At 43.8% G+C, this 21723-nt stretch overlaps 1 protein-coding gene across 7 annotated transcripts in view; it reads right to left on the reverse strand.

The window, feature by feature from the left end:
* The window catches only part of LRRK1 (leucine rich repeat kinase 1), an 86455-nt gene that overhangs the window by 21940 nt on the left and 42792 nt on the right, over window positions 1–21723 (reverse strand). For all 7 annotated transcript variants that reach the window (XM_083849733.1, XM_083849734.1, XM_083849737.1 and 4 more), the window contains 12 exons: window positions 19322–19434; window positions 18090–18166; window positions 14617–14746; window positions 13969–14081; window positions 12887–13101; window positions 10657–10821; window positions 8407–8579; window positions 6290–6410; window positions 5883–6042; window positions 5381–5657; window positions 2169–2340; window positions 592–755 (listed from right to left, as the gene is read on the reverse strand). In XM_083849733.1, the coding sequence (XP_083705859.1) occupies window positions 592–755; window positions 2169–2340; window positions 5381–5657; window positions 5883–6042; window positions 6290–6410; window positions 8407–8579; window positions 10657–10821; window positions 12887–13101; window positions 13969–14081; window positions 14617–14746; window positions 18090–18166; window positions 19322–19434 (1880 nt within the window). The remainder of the gene's footprint in view (window positions 1–591; window positions 756–2168; window positions 2341–5380; window positions 5658–5882; window positions 6043–6289; window positions 6411–8406; window positions 8580–10656; window positions 10822–12886; window positions 13102–13968; window positions 14082–14616; window positions 14747–18089; window positions 18167–19321; window positions 19435–21723) is intronic.

Raw genomic sequence — 21723 nt, forward strand, 5'->3', positions numbered from 1 at the left:
AGGGAATGGAAGAATAAACGCATCTTCAGCTAGTGCAGAGATTAAAGTTTTTATGTGGCTGCCAACTCTCTGCATTTGTGAAAGAATATGGGCGGCAGGTTTTCTCCAGGCTCGCAGCCAGCAGCCACTCTACCGTGGCCAGCTTAAACCCATTCCCTGTAGTCCCTGTCACATGCACACTGATAGCACTGAAGCACCTCCACCCATCTGGACTGCTGCCATACAGTGGTGAGGTTTTAGGATTCCATGGAAAACTCATTGACTTAAGGAAATTTTTGCATGTGACAATGCATGATTTTACCTGGCAAAGAGTTCTGCTCTGAATATCACTTTCTGTTTTCAGACCTCTTTAAATTTGTGGCTGCAATAACACATAAGGCTGACATTTTCAGAACTGCCAAACAATCACTTACTCATCATTGTTGTCACCAGTTGTTACCAGATGAGTTATGGCTATTAGAAGAGCCTCCTCTTCTACTGATGAGTGAGCATATACAATGAGTCAGGCCCATTCATCTCCATTCAGATGATGTGCTTCACACACTCTATTAGTTCCCTTGTAACGCATGCTGCATTACAAACACAAATTACCTAAGATAGCCTCCATCAAAGGTAACGAACAGACCTTCCTGCCAGTAAACAGTTTGTTTCCTTTTGACTCGGAAGGTGCTGCATCGATTTCTTTGAGTGCCTGTGAAGCTGTAGATGGTCACCTTTTTGTTTCTTGTCTTGGTGTCCTTCTTATTTTCAAAAAGCTGAAACAAGCAGAAAAGCATGATAATTGTTACATCACCAAAATTTCTCAGGAGAATGTTGCTTTAATCAAGCAATAAGGTGACTTTTCTTTTTTGGCTTTCACAGATGCTATCATAACTTTTCCATACAGAGCGACCCACACTCATAAAAAAAATTGCAATAGAATGAAAATACACACAGTAAAAGTTGTTTTTGCAGCCACCAAAACATTCCTATGCCACTCAAAAAGAAAGAATTTCATGTCAGCAAACAACTGTTAATTCTATAATCATGACATTTGTTACATGAATTCTGTATTTGCAGAAGTCTTATAAACTTCAAGAAGAGCTTAAATGCTTTACTGAATGATCAAGTCTGCCCTCAATGTAGAGTTAACTTTTCCACCTGTTTCAGTGGGAGGAAGATGGCTTTCCTCCAAGGCATTTCAAATCAGTACTTAGAGCAAAAGGTATTTTTGTTTTTAAACCAAAGCATTAATCTGCAGAACTCCAGTGTACTCACTGCCCTTATGCTTAGTTCTCTGCAGACTGGTGAGATGCCTCTCCATTCACTTCACTGTGGATTGGGCGAGGTCCCTAGTAATGGGGCTTTAAGGTTATATAGTGTCCATGAGGATGTAAGCAAGGGGTTGCCAAGACAGCCCTTTAAAACAGGCAAAATTATTAAACGGTTTCAGAAACCTGGAACTCGGAGGACCTTCCAAAAACAAGTATCATGTTTTCCATGTTCTGGACATCAGGGACAGAACACAATGTAAATGGATAGCTGTAAAGAAGACACCATGGTAGTAGTAAAAATATTCTGTAGGTATTTATCATGGTTTCCAGCAGAGCTGTGTTTTCAGATATAAACAGTTGTAAAAAATTGTCAATACCAACAAAATTCACTTAACTTTCAGAAACTTACAAAGACTACTTTAATGATATGCATATTACTTGCACTAATAGGGTGCCTCCTTGCATTCATTATCCCTTTAAGACATGAGTTGTGTAATTTGTTTCTCATTTAAACCCTTACAGATTCAGATAGCTGACTTGATGGAGATATTCCAGATCTCCACTGGCAAGTGAAAGCAGAGTCTGACCCAGTGGAATCGTCATGGACAAGAGCTGCAGGCAGAACTCCAATTACTTGTAATTGGAAGATGGTGGGGGTACTGAGTCCTTCCAGGGAATCGTGCTATAAAGAGACAGTGGAAAAGGCAGGGTTTCTTCCCAGTGTTAATTTGTTGTTCTAAATGACACCTACTATAAAAACAGTTTCAGATTTTGACTGCAGATTGCATTACTGTTTACTCAATAATTTTACTGAAGTCTGTGACCAAATCACACTGGATGTGCAGAAACAAGCACTTAGATTGAACACTAACTTCAGCTCTCTCCTTTTGCTTGCAGAGAGATACAGTAACCTACCTGGAGGTCCATCTCTGCCAGGCTAATTAACATTCGTGCTATGAATCTTTGCCAAAAGCCAACTGGGACAAAACTCATCTTGAAGACCCTTTGGACCGTGTTTGTAGTCTGGTGGCAGAACCCGTGGATATCTAATGCTGGCTTGGTAGGAAGCAGATGAGGGAGGAGGTACCTGAAACAAATCAAATTCAACAGCTCAAATTTAAGCTACAGCTTGTAACAGTGAGTACTTTGTTACTGGATAATAAGGCAATTCAGTCTCCAAAGAGATTTTTAATGGCACAGCCTACTGCATATAAAAAAGCTTTTAGACTAAAGGCACTGCAGCAATACATGAAGTTCATTTACACTATGGAAGTAAGCAGAGGCAAAACAGACATGACATAATTCAGCCAGGGCTATTGGACAGGGCTAGAATTGATGTAATCAGCAGGACGTTTGTGTAATCACAAATTAAATGTGTTAAAATATAGGAGTCATTAGAACAGCTGTGATGTTGAGACTCATTCAGACTTGGTATCTTGACTACTGTGCTCCGGTAGTAAAAAGAGAATTACAGCTGTGCTGCTACATAGAACAGGAGATAAATGCAAAAACAACATACAGCAGCTCAGTCTCTGTAAGCCCAGAAGGTGGGAGGTGGCAACGAGACATTTATGGGCTGCAGGGACTGCTCTGGCTCACATCCTAGTCCCAAGAATTAGAGCATCTTATGCGTCACCATGACAGTGTTTCCTGCTGTACCATGCTGCAGCTGATGGACTCCCTGACACGTCCCTGACAAACTCCAACAAGCAAGAGCTCACTGTGCCAGGCTGATGCCAGCAGCTTTGCTCCACCTCCTCCTGCGGGCAGGTTTTGGGTCCAGCAGTGGATCTTTTCCCAAGTGTGGGAGGAGACTCAGTGCTACTAGAGTCCAACTCATCCGAACTAACAGCTACACTGGGGTAGAGGCCCACAAAGTTTTCAAATTATTTTCAGATCTCTCAGTAAGCACAGAATATTCATTTGTGCTGATCTTCAGTATTTGGGAAGCTAAAAACTTTTGGAAGACTAAAACTGTTTTGAAAACTATGAGCTTATGGCTTTCAATACCTGCCAATAAATCCCTTAGCAGCGATACTCTTCTGCACCAAATACGTTCCAAGATGCTTATACGATCAAAAATTGGTCCAAATCACATTTGGTTGTAAGCAGAAACACTGCTCAGTGTTGAGCCTGAGAAAATTTGTCAGCATCTGGGGCTCATCATTGACGGGCATAATGACAGCAATGAGGCAAACAGCCAAGGGACTTGACCAAAGTAACAGTGACAGGGACTACACACACAACTAGAACTAATGCTGGGTCCAAATCCAATGCTTTAAGCCTATCACGTTTTCTTTCTAGCAGCTGCAGTACTCTGTAAAAACTGAAAAATCAGCTCAGAAAAAATAGCCATCACTAGACAACAGCTTTCTCCATATGTTCCAGTCCATAACATCTGATGATGTTTTACATGATCAAATTATCCCTTCCATAAAACATCTCTGGAACGTAAAACTGATAAAAATTTCTCTTCACTTACAAATTACAATAAGGACGGTCATATTTTCAATCCTTTTTTTTTGCAAGCAGATCAAAGCTAACTTATATGCACCTTAAGCAGGAAAGTGGAGTGCATCAAGTTTTCCCTGTAAAGGTAGTTGATGCGTTGTATGACAGCCAATAAATTTTCCTCAGCACATCAAAGAAAAGGTCTAGGAGTGTTAGAATCAAGAAGGCCAGTGAGGCCCTCCTGGACCACAACTATATAGTGGATTATAATACAGATGGAGATTCGATGCTTTTGAACAACAGCCAATGCAAATTTTGAAAATATGTGAAACATGCCCCCATCCACCCTTTCAGAACAGAAACTGGCAGCTGCTTTCTCTCCTGACTGCACAGAAATCCTATCTGGCAATCTAGACAATAGTTGCAGAAGCACAGTAACAAATAACTGCTCTGTGTCTGGCTAGTACATTAAATTAATCCAACCTGCTATAGCTACAGCTCGTCAGTGGGAAGAATATTCTGTTAATGTGGCTTGGATCGCTCTAAAAAAGATTGGGCAGGCCACGAAAAAGCAGTTTCCTTGTTCCCGAGGCACAGACAATGTAATTGCCTTGGAGAAAAATGGCAGATAGTGACAAGGAGTCCAAAAGGCACTCTGGACTAAGCAGAAACATTGCTGCTTTATCTGTGTTAAGCCTGAGAAAATTTGTTGGCATCCGGGACTGGATAAGTGACAGGCATAATGACAGCACAGAGAATGCTGCACTTGTGCTGGCATTCAGAGCTCCCGAGAGGCTCAGAGCGATGCAGCCGGGCTGTCCTGGAAGGGCAAGGAAGTGAAATGCAAATGCCACATCAGAAGTGCAATACGACGATGGTTTCACCGTTAACCCAACAACAGGCGGTCGCCAAGCAGATGGGAGAGAGAAAAATAGCAGGGAACTCTGCCCGGAGGAAAAGAGATCAGGGGGCGGGAGGGAGAAGGATTCATTAACATTTAAAGAGAAGGAGGTTTTCTACACCATTTCTAGGAAAACTATTGATCAACACCTTTGGATGAGGCTACAAAAAATAAAATAAGAAAATCGCTTCGCTACTGAAGCTGCAATTTCCTGATTTCACTAGAAATACATTATAGCGCTTTCAGGGCAGACGTATTTATTGACTACCCAAGGTTTTCTGCCCTAGCCTGAAGCGAGAATCACTCATTGGAAGCAGATGACTCCAGCCCATCTCCATTTGAGGCCCAGCAGCCACAAGCCCCACATCGTCTCTCAGATGCAGCTGTGCCAGCCCAGCACTTACAGCTCCCACCTGCTCATCGCCACATCCCTGCTGGTGTCACTGCCCCTCCGTGCTGGTGGTCGAGCCACCCCAGAGTGTCCCTTACCCCATCAGTCTTAATGCACTGAGTGGGCTCAGACCTGCTTTGGAAAGTTTTCACACCGGCCTAGCTTGTTTGGACCAAAGGAAGCTCATGCCAGCCTTTCCAAGGAAAGGAAATACAGCCCAAATGGATGGGTGTCTTCCATTACACTGCTTAAAGCACTCAAGTATTTTATCACAACAGGATCTTTGTCAAGACTATTGCTTACAGTGACAAAGCCTGTTAACATCCACTGATTAAATGGCCATTTCTCTCCAGTCTGGCTAAGCCTCTCTAATTACCAACCTACCTGTTATTGGCTACCGGCAGCGCAATTTCAAACTTGGCCAAGAACTGGAAATACTGTTCTTCAGTTTGTTCAGTGAAGCCCGTCCCAACCAGCAGCATCCTGAGATCCTCTGCTCTGATAACTCCATTCTTAGCAACAGACTTCGAGCTCTTGATGTTGAAAATCCTCTGCAGACACTCTGAGAGCCAGACAGGGTCGAGGAAGTACAGATTTCTCAGGCCGTGGCTTGTGTCTGGGAAATGCAGTAGCGTACCCGTTTCTATGAGAAAATTAATTGCTGCAAAAAAAATAAAGAATTGTAAATCAGTAATAGGCCAACATTAGGATAATACAGTGAAGATGAGCAAGACTAGGAGGCACTCTGGGTAGCTTTATCCACACCAGGTATAGCCAGCATGAATAACATGAGAATAAGAGCCAAGAGAATAACATGTATCTGGGGAACACTTCAATTGGTCACACGTATTAATTACCAAGAAATCACCAGTCTGCTGTGACCTACCGGTTTGCAAGTCTTCGTAGTCTTTGATATCATTTCCAGGGTTTTGCTCAATGATCATCTCTATTTGTCTGTCTGTTAAATACTGTACATCATCATTCTGACTTCTTTTATGCTGTTCTGCAAGGACAGCTTCTTGAAGACTGAGGTAACTTCGTGGTATCTGCAAGCCACGTGAGAAAAACAGCAGGATTAATATTAGACAGCAATCATTCTGCTGGTGATGAACTGTCTGAGCTGTCTCCCCTTTACAGGGATCTTGAAGTGACGGCTTTTTCCAAAGCAGTTCTGTATACTTCACCCACCTCTTGTGGCAGCAGTAAGTCCCAAAGTTCACCTCCCGGTCCCAAACCAACCCCCCAGGAAGCCTGTCTTTGGTAAGGATCACTGCTGGAAAGCACAGTTCTCACCAATCTCCCAGCAAGTTTCTGTGAGCAAATTGAGCTGCCGACATCCTTCATGTTGCAAGTGACGTGAAAAATCAGCTGTCGGAGTCCATCGAGGCCTTCCAGAGTCTTACACGAGAGCTCACTGCAAAAGTCATGCAAGGGGGAGGATTACCAAACCTTATCAGCACACCGCCTTCCTTTCCAGGCTCACTTTCTCTTATCACTGCCTAAGTTTCCTGTGTCAAATGAATGGGAGGAAGGCTGTCAGTGAGCATTTTTAGTTTGGAGAAAAATACTAAGAAGCCTGGAAAAGATATATTAAGCCAAACTGCTTGCTTCATTCTCTGCATGCTGCTCTTCTGTCCCCTAATGCACTCTGACCTATGGGGACTTCCTTGGCAGACCAACCAAAGCCATCACCTTTTTTCCCTTCAGTGCTGCACACATCCTGGAAGGGTCTGCAAGAATGAGGAAAATGCTGTGCTCCAGCAACCACTGGAGACGAGTCTGGTCCTCAGATCAAAGAGACACGATGATGACTACCAGACACCTTTTCCCACCCTCATTCCGGCCCTCGCTCAGCTGGGTCCTGTTATCTGGGAATTGATGCTTAGATCCTGAAAGCTGGCCTCCATCCTCTCTTTAACAGCTAAAAACCTGTTCTCTCCAACTCTTGCTATTTCTGGCCCTTTTTTTGTGGGCCGGATAAGAACAGTTCTCTTCCACTCTCCTCAACAAAAGGTCTTTCTAACTGATCCCACACATGTTCCTGGGGCCGACAGAAAATGGTTTTCTAAAGATTTATCTTAAACCTCAGCCATGAGTCACGCTGGGAAGTGTATGCTCACTGGGATGCTGGAGGACCAGCACTGATGAAGGCACCCTGGGCTCACCCACACAAGGCTTTCGCAGCACGCTCCTCACACTCCTCCAGCACTGCTCCATGCAGATGGATGACGGGGAGGGAAGGAGACTGTCTGCAGTGGGCACGGGAAGGAGGAGGCAGGAAATTGGGCAGAATGCTGGCTGGGAGAAAATGCAGGAGAAAGGAAGGTAAAGAAGGGGAATGTGCAGGATGTGGGGTAGGCGAAAGAAAGCCTCCTTGAGAAAGGATGAATGAAATCGTGGTATCGTGCTCTGTGGCGATGGGAAAAGACCTCCGAGGAGACTGAACCACAAAGCTTTCTCTCTCACACCGTGCTTCTGTGTGCCTCGAACTGGGTCCCTGGTACTTCTAACCAGAGCCAGATGAAAGAGCCAGCTGGGGTGCCTGGTGCAGCGCTTGCCTTTGCAGAACAGAGTGTGGGAGGTCTCCTGACGGCTTTGCCAGGCAGCAGATGCAAAGCGCGATGGGACATAGCAGCACCCTTCTTTACTTGCCAGCTGCCACCTGCTCATGCCCCAGGCATTGGCAATTTCACACTGTTTGGAGCTGGTTGGTGCCAGCCGGTTGCATCCATGCTCCCTCTGTGCTGCGCACTCCCCTGGCTGACAGACCCGCTTCTTTCCCAGCCAGAGAAGCCTCCTCGCCCTCGGAGCATTCTCCATCAGAAGAAGGGAGGGAGCTGTGTCAGACTCCATGGCCTGACACGGATCTGCCAGACAGCACAGCCCCTCTGTTACCACATGCAGAGAACTCAAACAGCACAGGTTTGGACCGCCAGGGGCTCAGGAGGCTGACTCACTGCTTGCACTGTGAACACTGCCACGCTCAGGTAGCGAGAAGTTCCCATGCAGCCTCCCCTGCCAAACCCTGCAGCACCCACCACGTAACAGTCATGCTTGGTAAAGTAAGCTTTGCAACATTAATTACTCAATCTGCTTGTTTCCTCCCTGTGACTAATTAATAAGCTGTATCTCCATTTAACCAGTGAGGAAGCTGAGCAGAGCAGGAGCACTGAAACAGGTGTACCAAGGTCATGACTTTGGAGCTTCCAGCTCTCAGACCCACGATCAGACCCCTGAGCTGCACTGAACTTCTCTCTGATTATACTACATTATCCCAATCAAAAATAGATGAAATGCCACGCTGACGAGTCTTCAAATCAGTTCCGTTGCCAAGGAGATCAAGGATTACAAAATTGTTCAAAGTGACATAAAATAGAGTGACTGAGCTTCATAAAGGCACAGATACTTACTGCAGGTGCTTGAATGTGATATCTGGGAAGCCAGTTGCTCTGGATCCAGAGGGAGACCGACAGAGAGCCAGGACATATGCCCTCAGAGTTGCTATCCTCTCAACACGGAACTTAGTTTCAATTAAATCAAGGTGTGTTCCCACCACTAACACCGCTGAATTTGGAGCTTTGGCCTGTAAGAGAAAACAGTGACAATGATCTCATCTACATTATGTCATGGTACATTCAGTAAGGACATGTGAAAAGTATAATACCTAACAGGGGGAGTCAAACACATGAATAAAATGCGTAATATACAAATAAAATGAAGGCAACCTGTCTTGGCAGCTTGACAATAGTAAAAAGTGGTCTGGGTGTTACCGAAGTTCTCCTACAGAACATGGCTCAATAACCTGAAGCTACTGCAGAGCAGGAAACTGTCAGTTGGGGTTTATTACATAAGGGCTCAACATAAAGAGTCATCATGTCGTATTAAGTTGCTACAAGTCAACTAAATGAAGGAAACCACATCCACACAGACAAAGGAGAAGAAGATAGCTTAACCCGTACCTAGAAGGTCTAACTCTGATAGCCCAAAAAAGGCTACTGACATTCCAGAATGGGTATCTGGGGAAGTTATACAAACATTTGCTCTGGAGGTTTATGGAGAGGTGAGATAAACTGCTAGAAATGTCTAAGTCTACTTAATCCTGAATCAGTGCAAAGGAATGGATTAGATGATCTTGTGGTTTCTTCCAACCCTTCCGTGACTTTATTACAGGGTTGGAAAGTATCCAGATTTCAGGTAACATACTGCCAATTACACTGGGATTGCACAGGCTTAAGCAGGGATCAGCCACTGGATCAAAATGACTTTGAGCACAGAAGAAAATTCAGATGCAGAACCATATGCTGATTTGCAGACAATCAATGTCTCCCTTACAGCGTTCACTGAAAACTCAAATCTGAATGGCACCAAACTTGATCTCATGCAAACACAGGAGGGAAGGCTGTACTGAGGCAGACCAAAGGGCCCACCTGGCCCAGTATTCTGTTTGGAGGCACAGACAGAATCTGTGTCTATACTTTTCATTAAAGTATAGGCACAAGGTAAGCATACAGAGACCTTCCCTGGTATGTTCTCCCAGGATCCAGTAGGCTGGAGGACACCAGATTCCTGAGCATGAGATGGTATCTCTGAATTAAGAGCATCTGATGGATTTTTCTTCCACCAATCTGTTTTTTCAACCTCTGATACCCACAGCACACAGTAATCCCAACAGACTGTGCAGCTTCGTTATCTGTTGTGTTTAGGGCACTTTCTATTTTTTGTTTCAAAGCTACCATCTCATTTGCTCATTTGATCTCTCCTAGTTCTACTGTAAAAGATAATGAACAAATACTTCCTTGGGGTTTTCGCCTTATCTTCTCACAACCTTGTCTACTAAAGCCCTCTTCATTTACCTCTTTCCCAAGCTGCAGAGGCCTAATCTAATCTGTTTAATTGGTCTGCATTCAGAAACTTTTCCATACTTATAACCATCACGCTCACCTTTCTCAATATCTTTTCTGATGCTGCTACGCGCTTGTTGGAGTGTATGAAGGACACAAGCAATTCACACATTTTTGAAATACCATAATCATGTTTTCTGCTTTGTTATCTAGATTGGGTTTCTGATTGCTGTTGAACATTAAGCTAATATGGTTGCAATGTCAAGATATTTATTTGAGAGGCATTAGCTTAGAGCCCATTTCTGTGTGCATAATGTTAAGGAAGATATCAAGTAATGAACATTGAACAAAAAAACAATCAACACCAATTAACTCCCTGCAGCTCTGAGTCTCAGCTGAGAGCTGTCCGGGAGATATATACCAGTTTATCTGAATCTAGAGTGTTAAAAGCATAACCTCAAAACCAATCTGTGTCTAATCCACACAAAAAAAAAGAAGGTGCTTCAAAACTCCTTCAGAGCGTAGTGTGGTCAAACACTAATTCCAAAATAAGTACGTACTTAGCAAAGGTTTATAAATCAGCTTTTGTTTCATTCTCTGATGTGTGTGAGGGAGAACAAAGGAAATGATAAATTTAAACCATTAAATGCTGCGATAATGCCAACAGAGCAATGGAAAATTAATTCCAAAAGCTATGCAAAATTCATAGTTTGTGGAGTTTTTGAGAGGAGACTAAAAAGACTCTGTAATACCACATATCTGTGTGCTGAGCTACTACTTGATAAACAGATACCCCGGAGTCCACCAGTGACTTCTTACCTCAATGTTGAGCAACCAGAACTGTAAGTTTGCCACAGCCTCTTCCCCCAGTGCCAAGTTCCATACAACTATGTACAATGCTTTGTCTGTGAAGAAACACTGATTGACTGTAGACATGCTTGCCGGGCCTCCGATATCCCAGACATTGAACTCCACTGAATCAACCTACTTAGACAAAGAGAAGTGTTCAAATCAAACGGTTGCAGTAAATCACAGGGAGATAATAGCTGAAGCATAAACCTACGCCTGCATAATGTATGACACAAGAAGGGTTTCAATGTCCTAATTGTGCCTCCAGGAAAGAAAAATCAACAAGCAATTGTTAAGCAAGGCTACTACTTCCCCACAGGAAATCAAGACTAATTACTTGCTGCTAAAATGATAGAGGTGCCCTTGATGCTGGTAAATCTCCAGTTAACGCTGTGGATTCTCCAGTACAAACAAGGGTCTCATTCTGAGCCCTGTATTTCACTGCATCTTGAATAGAAACTGCTTCATCCTTGTCTGTGCCACACTTAACAGGACTGCCGAAACTAGTTATCTGCCACTGCGAGGGGGAGCAGGAAGCCTCCTGCTGAAATCATTTCCACAGAGCTCAGCCCCAAGCGAGGCACACCAAATGTAGGTGCCTGGGAGGTGGGAAGCTTCTCAAGCCTTTCACAAACATTTCCTGCCTGTCGCTCGGAGGCTGCTGACGTGAGCGTGCCACAGCAGAGATGGGCACGAATTACAGCTCGCTGTAATTCAGACTTGCTGACTTTCAGGGGAATGTGTGAATGGAAGTCTCTCCAGCTCGGGTTCTCCTCTGAGTAGCTCAGCACCCATTCCTCAGTGCAGGCCCACAACAGCACTAAGAGGGAGAATAGCTCTCTGCTTAAATGGTATTTGAGCTTCCATCTGCAGTAGGAAGTACCTACATACCTTGGAGGCTCTGTCTCTAAATTATTTTACCCTGGGGAAGCAAGAAGCTTGTGGATCAGCAGGAAACCCTTCTCCAGCCACCATCCTCAGAGCATCCCGTAACTCCAACTGGGCCCTGTTTACTGGTCCAACTCCAAGTATTGCCTGATCCCACATGACAAGTTACTCCATGAGATTTCAGAGAGGAGTCTAAGTATCTTGGTATGGCTCTGATCTAGCACAGTCCCAGCCTGAAGTCTCCCAGGAACAGCTGGAAGAATTTCCATATTGTTTAAACCAAACCCTAACTAGCACCAGGGCTGCCTTGTGCATCCAAATGACCTTCAGCTGTGGGTGCTTGGATGGAGAGACAGATTCAGAGGTAGGGACAAAAGCCTGTTCAGCAACTTGGATCCTACTCCAGGTCTTTGACACTGTCTAGGTTTTTGTTTCATTCAATTGCTCTTCAACACAAAATGCACAGCTCTCTTCCCCCATCAAAGTCTTCTCTTTAAAGAGTTGGGCTGCGCTTGCTCTTTTCTTTCTGTCTCTGGCCTGGCACTCTTTGCTGTAGAATAGCTGAACTCAGCAGGCTCTTCCACCCCTTCCAAAACAGCCTGGTGGCCATGGCTCTCATCTGAGAAGTGAGAGCAATGCGTTTACACACCCTCAGTTCTGACAGGAGCTCAGGATCGGTTCTGCGTACTCTAATCCCTCTGGTACTATGCAAGCAGTGGACAGAGACACCTACAAATCTCTCAAATACTTGAATAAATTCAGCGCTGTCCAAATCAGTTCAGTGTGGGTTGACATAATCCCTGGATGAGCCACACGAGATTCAGAGTTTAAGGTATGCCTTAGATATCCCTAGATCACAACCAGAAGTCAGGCATCCTACCTTTCCCCCACCTTTTACATTTAGAACAGTTCTGACATCAAGGGAGTGCAGCTTTAGGCATGATGTCCCATTTTGTGGCCCCAAATGAAAGGACAATCCGCTTGAGAGAAGCCAACTTAAAATATTCTCTCAAAATCAGCGACCAAAAACCACCCGAGCTGGGACAGCCAGACTTCAGGCAGTCTACAAATAGCTCTCACCATTTAGGACAAAAAGTCAAGGTTGAGTTCTCAGAAAAAGAGAACTGTCCTCTAATATCAACTGGAAATGAAACAGAGGAATTGTGACAGCTCTAAACAGGTCACGTGTGAGGTCTGGTTCACAGGTAACGGGAAACTGCTTGTTGCAAAAGGACAGGCAATTGCAGACCCCAAGGGTCACTACGAGGCTCAAGCATCTCACAGGGACTAAAGATCTTCAATAGTTTTTCACCTTTGCCTTGTGTCCCACTGGCTTGGGTAGTTCCCATTTCGTTGTACGTATGGTGGCATCGCTGTGCATCATCTGAGGGACTTTTCCTGTCTGTAGGATCTCAATCAGTGTTGACTTTCCCTGTCGCGGAGGACCGATGACGATCATCTTCATTAGCTTACACTTTTCTGCTTTGCGCAGCTGGGCTCGTAAGTACGCCAGCACTGTTTTAGGGCCTACGGGGGGGAAGCAAACAGGCTTTATCTGTGGTTAGCAGTTACAAACGTACATATGTACAGCAGAACTGCACAAAACCTACTGCTGCAGACACATCAGCTGAATTAATATTTTCCCTGGAGTTTTGCTGTGGGCTGAGACAACCCAGAGAATAAACAAAGAAACCTCTAGTGGACAAACCTGAGACAGAGACCCCAGAAAAAGGTCACTGCTTTGAGACTCTACAATGGAGCACTGTAAGGAGAAACAAATGCTGTGGCTCGTATGCTTCAGAATCTCAAAGGAAACATAAAATACTAATTTAGTATTGGAAAATACTCAGTTTTTCCTTCTACTTTTATGTTTCTACTTAAAATTAGATTTAGGCTTCAACAGTGTGCTGGAGAAGGAATAATTCCTAATAACTTTATTCCCACAGGATTTTCTTATTAAAACACACAAAAAAGAAGACAGTATTGTAATTGATCCAAAAACCTAGCAGCTTACAATAAAGTTACTGCAATGTGACTGTGACTGCTGATCCTAAGCACTTCAGTCTTTAGAAAGAGTGTCTAAATACCCTAAACTATACACATTCAGAGAGCAAGCCACAGAATGTATCCAGCATGCATACAAATGCAATACTTCATTTGCAGTAAGTCGTTATTGTAACGTGATCTACCTTAAGCTGATCCTATAGGCAGAGCTTAGCACTGGCTATCAAACTTGCAGATATGTGTAGGAGGTTTATCCTATGCAATTTCTGTTGTTAATCGCAACAAGGACTTGGGTGCACACTGTCTTTTCCTGTTTGGGACCATTAAAAGGATGCGATTTTCATTAAATGTTCATTCAGTTTAATAAAGCACACACAGGATCAGACTTACCCTCTTTTCTGATCTCTGCAGGAACATTACTGATACTTAGTTCTTCGATATCCAGCTGCCAGAGATTAGCCAGCTGTCCAAGTTCTGGAGGAAGCTCTCGGATACCAGGGTTACTGTACAAAAACAAATAAATCTACCAACAACCAGGCTTTGTGTGTAAGTAGCTGCTCTCACAGACTCTCAGATTACACTATTCTCTCCTTGTAGAAATCTTCCATTACCATTTTAATAAGACTACTCAGCACTTTAATAGTAATTTTCATCCTAAAAGTGATGTATAACTCCAGTTTATCCTCTGGGGCAGACAAGTGTAATCATCTTTACTGGACAGTTGAGGAAATATAAGCAAAAATGATGAGTTATTGACTCAAACACTGATAGAAGCAGACAGCAGAAAGCCAGCATTAACTAGAGGCACACTAGATTCCCAGGCCTGTGTTCAAAGCATTAGATCATCTTCCCTAATTTAAAAGGTTGGCTTCCTCCTTATCTAAAGCAAATGATGGGCACCGTTCTAACAAGGGGCTGACTATTCCCAGCTTTTTGACTTCAAAAGCACTGGACATCTGGGGTGGGGCTCCGCAGAAGACTGGTCACTAAAACAACATGGAAATAATACTGCATAGCTTTTCCAGAACATGGACTTACTTTCCTAAATAAAGTTCTGTTAAACCTTTTAGAAGGCAAACGGACTGCGGGACAGATTCCAGCTGATTGTCGTTCAGATAAAGGACTTCCAGAGAATCACTCAAAAATGCTGGAAACTCCAAAAAAGGACCTGAAACAAGACAGGAAACAAATTGCACCTTTAAAACATAACAGGCACCAAGGCTCTGTACCAAGAACCTTCACCTTAACTTTGTAGGCAGGACATGAGGTCATGTTCCTTGGCAGGAACCACCACAAAGCAACAGCAGAAAAGCAAACAGCCTTCAAGAGTGACCAAACATCAACGCTCACATCTCAAATTTTTAAAGCCGTGGTGATGCGCATGTTTGAAGGTGACAGTCTCCAGGACCTCTGAGGTGCCAAGGGAGGAACTCCAGGCCTGCCAAGATAACTATACTTCAGAGCATGAGTGGCATTTAGTTTCTCATTGTTGAATAACTGCTAACACCTTGCCAACTGCCCCTATTCCAGCCCGACAGCTCGCAGTGAAAGGGCACACCAAAGGCACATGTGTTTCTCAACATGTTTTTTCCATGTTGTGCAAGTAAAGCCCCAGACTGGGCAGAATTTACCTTCGGGCCCCCATGTTGCATCCTGGAGCAATATATGGTGAATCAAGTCAGTAACATCAGAGAAGAAAACCCAAGCTGCAGTTGACACACTGCTACCCTATGTCACCTCTAAAACACCGCCTGCATTTGCCCCCGTTCTGTTTTATACTGCAAGATCTCACGGCACTTCAGCCTTCCTATACGGCTGAGCAGAAACTAGCTTATTTTGGGAGCAACCCAAGCAATAATAGCGACACTGCATGGCTGACTTGCTGTTTCTGGAAAGGATCAGACAAAGGGAAATTCATCTGGTTCCAAAGAGCATCATTTTGCTCCACAAATTACTCCAGGGATGGTGGCATGAAAAGCTGCCATGAATTGTATTGCTGTCTTAAGACTGTCACATATATCTACCAAGAAGCATCGTGAAGTCAAGGCAAATTTGGCCACACAGGGACATGCAGATTTTGAGTCTCTGATTAGGAAAGTACAAGCAGCACCATCTGCTGCCTCCTCAGTCTGTAAAAGCAACTCGGAGATGCGATACACATCCTTCCTCAAGGATGGAACAGTTGTACTTCCACCACGATCTTCCTCCCTTACAGAGAAGGCTTGAGGAACTGTAACTAGATTTAGCCAGAAAAGAGAAAGAAAAGAAAATGGAAGAGGTTTTCACAGGAGAAAGTTCCCCAGTTCTAATTTTAACAGCGTTTCAGGCCTGAGCTATGATCAGGAAGATAGAGACCCACTGTCTGCAGGGGTGTTCACGTACGTGACAGGACTGTCTGCTGTGGGCAGGGTGTCACAGTCTGCCTTTGAGTTTTCAAATAAAAAATCATCTCTGGGATTATTTTAGGAGAACTGCAGGCTTATTCATGGATTCAATTTACTTCCTTTCTGGCTCATCGCTGGACTTAAACTTTTCATTGTTCCTCTTCAGGGCGCACCTAGGCACAGACAGATTTAGTCCCTCTTGGACACGTAGAAGCAAACACCTAAAATAGTAGCAATACTCTCAATTCACTAAGGAGTCCAAAGCGAAAAGGACTGTACAGTATTGGAAGCAAGCTCAAGGTGTTTATGAATTGCAATTATTTATTCATGAGTTATTTATGACTTCTCTGGCTTGAGCTCAGATTTTCTCTTAAAGAACTGTAGAAAAATTAAAACAAATCCCATCTTGAAAATATATTTTTGGATGAGTAAATGCCACCAACACCACGTGCGTGTGCAAGAAGTTATTCTGAGACTTATCAAACAGATACAGTGAGCATCCATAAATTCTTCTCTTTAAATAATCTAGACTTGTGTAAACCCCTTTGTTGGTAAAATCACACGGAAACTTGCCCCCCACCTCGCTAGGAGATTTCTGTGAGCCACTGATGTATTCCAACTGCTGTTTTCTCTTGTTCTTTAAATTCTTGGCCACATCCTCTAGTCTTACCAAGCTATACTTGGCACAGGAACAGAGAAAAGGATGAGCTGGCTTTGCTCTGTCTCTGTGGCTCTTCAACCATGGCACCAGCCAGGTGGGCTACCCTGTGCCCTGCCACAACCCAAGGCAACCTCAGGCAGCGCTGAGTTGCACCAGGGTATTACGTGCCAAGGTTTTGCAAATGTTACGAATGCAGAGTCCGTTCCCTCCTGCCTTATGCAGAGGGGTTATGCTGGGTTTGCAGCATGCAGAACTTTCCATTAGGACAGCAATTCCCTTGTAGTGCTGGTTTTAGCTGTGCCCTTTGCACTCTGCCTACTACTTTTGCCCTCCTCTCCCCCTTGGGAAAAGCTGCTGAAGCTGTTCACAGAGGAGATACGAGGATACGTCAAGACTCTACAGATCGGCAAGATTCAGACTCCTTCCAATTCTTCCGTGTTCAGGATTTCACTGATATTATAGCATTTCCATTCCAACTTTCCATCTCCTACTTGCAAAACAGCATAGTCCAACCCTTTCTCCTCATTTGGGTGCACATACATGACTTGCTGCGCAGCAGCCTCTACTTCCACAGAGGTATTGGGGCATGACTAGTTTTACCTGGAGATCCAGGTAGACCCTCTGCCTCCCAGATGGACAGACTGACTGTTAGGACAAACACGGCTATGGCTATACATAATCCCTTATTATAACTCGGTGCACTGACCAGTTTTACCTATTCACATTGATGTGAATGCACATTTTTCAGGGGTGCTCACTACGAAAGCGATTGCAGGAGGGTCTTTCCCTCCCATGAGCAGCTGAGGACTGCTCTGCTGTGCGTCACGAAAATGCCAGCTCTATTCCACTCCGTGATTCTCAAAGACCGCTTTAGAGCAAGTCATTCTGCAGGCAGTTCAGAATGAGAAAGCTCTCCAAGTGATTTAAAATAAAGCAAACAAACAAAAAGAAATGCAGATGAATCTCACAGTGAGCAGGAAGCTGTAAAAAATATATTCAAATATTTCTTTGTTCTCTCTGGTATTTCATGTGTGCTAAATCCAGGACATCTCCTGTGCTCTGCTGCAAACTTCAGGGGCAAATCATAGAGACTGGGGAAAATATGCTATTTGCAAATTCAACAACAGAAACAATCCTAAGAGTAACTAATTACAGGTTAGTTTCCCTTCACTACACCAGTTAGTGCTCTGGCTAAAAAGAATAATTTTCACCAACAGAATAAAAGTTCCATGAAAGAAACAGGTCTTACCCATTCTTCACCTTCGTATGTTGATGGTAGGAACCAGCTGCACTGCTTCTTTAGAAATATTTTATCTGAACACATTTTCTCTTTATTTAAGTGCAATTGCACTTAAAATTGCAGCTGAATTTATGCTGATCTCCCCCCAGGCAAACTCCACAGATTCCTGCTGCTTCACAGCCCACCTCAGCCCCACTCTCAGCATTTGCACCGCTGCGCACCTTACCTGCCTCTGGGCCACAACGCACCCTGCTCCTCGTGGTGAAAAAGGGAATCCGCTTTGTTTTAAATCCCTCGTCATTCCTGTCAGCAAGACAAAATGGCAACATGTGGAAAAATGAGCTTCGATGTGGCAGTTGAGAACTGTGCTGGAGCTCTGTGCCCGTGACAGATGCACAGCAGAGCTGGACCCTACCCAAGGCTGTGGGACGCACAGCACGGTTCTTACGGGTTCCTTTCTGGTTTTGGTGGTATTGAAACCCGCTGCGCAATCACAGAGCTAGACTCCACCAACACTTGTCCAGGCCCAACGGTTTTCTTCTGGCAAATTAACAGAGCTCTGCAAGGCTGTGCTTTCAGCTCCCAGGGCGAGAGCACTTGACCCCCAGCTTTATGGGTGTCAAGGTTAAGTAGCCTGTCAAACAGCAAATTGAACAAGCTTCACGAGGAGCACTGGAGAACCGACCTGTTGCCACTCCCTGCTCTCACCAGAGAATCTCTGACAAGGAGACCCAACAACACAACTAGGGAAACACACCGAGACTGAAAAATGATAATATGACCTTAGCAACTGACACAGCAACTCATAAAGACTCCAGAAAAATTTTTGGGCAGTCACCCAGATGGGAGGACAGAAGTATAACACAGTTAAATGCATCTCTGGAGAAGACAACGGACCTTTAAGTCTCTGTGTTAAACATCCCTGTTGTAATTTCTAGATAGAAGAACATCACCTTTTTATTAGATGACTTTATTAATGTCAGTATTCTCTATGAACTTGCAGCTGCTTACACTTCCATTTAAAAAAACAAAGACTTCTCATATTTTCCAAAACAATACTCCCACACTAACTGCAAACTGCAGCCCAGCCAGATGGTTTATGGTTCAGATACGCTCCCCACAAACTAGTATTTGTAGTGATGAACCACACATTGGGTTAAAGAAATTCCAACATGTTCTGAAGTTAAACTGCCATTATCAGTAATCTATTTAATAAATGATATAGTCTGCTAAGCATCCAAAGAAGCAGTAACGGATAATTCATCACTGTCACAGACACACAATATACTTGGAGACGTGGTATGCTGATGTCAATGCCTTCATTGCAGGTAATTAATTCACTACTGACACCCTTTGTATTACACGGGGGGATCGGTTTTGCTATAATTTCTTCAGCTTTTGTTTTCTCAGACAAAAAAAAAAAACAACAAAAAAAACCAAGACCCACACCACACTTACTTCCCAAGTTGGTTTTTTGAAAGATCCAGTGATTTAAGCTGTTTGCAATTCCACTTATCTTGTGAAGGCAATGTAGCTAACTGATTTCCCAGCAACTTCAGGGACACCAAAGACTAAAAGAAGAGTAGCTTGGAGTTAGAAGACAGAGTATATCAAACACACAGAAAGAGACTTTTTAGCATGGCTTTTAAAGAACTGAAACAAGAAGAAAGCACATCTTTTTCATCGGAACATCCTGTCCAGCCTGCCTAGCATGCAAAAAAAATTCATTTCTGTCTACAGCAAGTATATTTTTTGCACAAAGCAATACCACTATTAGTTTGGGGAGATTATTAGTCTACTTGCTGACAGATTCAATTGGAAACAACCCATTTAGGAGGACATTTTACTTTTAGTAAGGAAACCCTTCCAAATGGAAAAGAACAGCATGATCTATGCACACAGTAAGCCACATACGGATGAGAATTCGTTTATGTCTGTGCAAGCTAGTGTCAGAATGGGCTTATACCTGTTGCATATGTATAAGATCAATGTGAAAAATGTGAACTATTTCACGCAAGGAAAGTTTGCATTTGCTTTGTTATTATTTGTTTGTTAAAACTGAAAGGATTTATATCACCTTTCCGTGATTTATAGAATTCACCTAACAGCTTTTTTTCCCCTCACGCCAGAAAGAAATTTCAAAAACAAGAATTGAAGCTGATTTATACCATTGACACTGTACAGATAGGACGTGGCTGCAAATACGGTCAATAAGGTTAACCACAGGCCCTCCTTTAACTGAAATGCAAAAGAAAAAACGCATTTCACATTCAGATGTGTAAAGTTTCTGCTCTTCCATCTGTCTTTAAAAATAATGTTGAGGCTCGAATAAGCATTTTCATTTGGCTGACAATCCAATTTTCCACTGAAAAACAATTGTCTATGTAGGATTTCCAAGTAGGTTTATTCTGCAAGTTCCCCCATAAAAAATGAGATAAGCAAATCATCAACTAAATTATCTCATGCCATAAGTAGAGCAGTATTAATGAATTATACCCCATGGAAATCCTGTTTTACCAGCAGAGACTTTGGCTTCAAGTGTGTTAAATGTTTTATGTGCTCCACATAATATAAAAGGTTTATGCCCCTTTTCATCAAGCAAGATTAACAGTGTTTCACAAAGCCAGTCTGTTGGCCTTCCTCCCTTTTCTCAAACGGAAAAAAATAGGAGGTATCCATGTGACAAAAGCAACGGACAGCCAGCAGTCGCTGCAATGGCAATTAGCACGCAAAATGCTCCCTCTAGTGATAGGAGAGGTGCAGCACTGGGCCCTGGTGGGACCTAGGGAAGGTGAAGTGAAATGTAAAACTGCAAATACGCAGAGCGAACCACGAGAGGAAAAGGTTGGAGAACTGTGCAAACTTATAAAACCCTCCCTGCCACTCTTGTCTTGACAGCCAATGCTTTTATCATCATTAGCCTGCCGCTGGCTCAAACCTCCTGTTGGAAGGAAGACACGGTCCTCCCTTGGCGCCTGGTGTCGAGCTCTCTCCAAGTACCAGCATGAGGCTGTTCAATGACAATGCTTCAAACTTCTCTCCCGAAATATCCCTGAACAGGGGGCTGGAGGGAAGGGAGGCTGCACAGTCCAGAATTAGCACAAACTCTGTTCTGTGTGGTCTAGCTGGGACGCTTCATTTTCAGTCAACTGTATCCACGTTACATGTCTCCCACAAATGCTGACAAAGGCAACGCTCCAGGAGAGCTAAGCGCCTGGTGGGATTACATGCAATGCTTATGTGCTTGCTCCATAGGAGGAAAATTAGTTACTTTCAACTGGCTGTGACTCTTCGCGACTAATTCTGGAGATTCACGGTCCTTGTTTTGCAATTGCCTCTTCTCTCTCATCTCTAACTTCTCCATTTTTGTTGCCTTTCAGGAGGGGAACGAGAGCTTCCAGAACTGAGAGAATGGCAGCAGCAGACAGCTTCCTTCAAATCTGCTGCTGCGGCGTGCAGAAAGGGCTCTGGTGTGTTAGATTATACCAGAGGAAAGGGATGAGAGCATCCAGATTATGCTGCCTCAGTCAGCTCGTGATGTGGAAAAGCTGAGCAGAGTCTTACCTGAACATGTCCACACAACACAGGTCAGGTCTCTTCAAGAGAAGCTAACTAGTCTCAGAACTAAGACATGGCTTGGAGCACGTCTAGTTCCTTTAGAAAGCAAGGGATAGGAAAGCTGAGAAGGCCTCTGCTTCCCTTATCACCACATTTTTAGTACATACATCATATTAGTGACTGTGAACTGGTGTTAGACTTTAGACCCCTCCTCAAACCAAGCAAAGGTCCGTCATAAACTACACGTCTCACCAGCTGAGGTCAGAGACATGCTTTCAAGTCACAGTGCCTCCCCTGCTTTC

The sequence above is a fragment of the Anser anser genome (assembly GCF_964211835.1).
Source record: "Anser anser genome assembly, chromosome: 10".
Lineage (NCBI taxonomy): Eukaryota > Metazoa > Chordata > Aves > Anseriformes > Anatidae > Anser > Anser anser.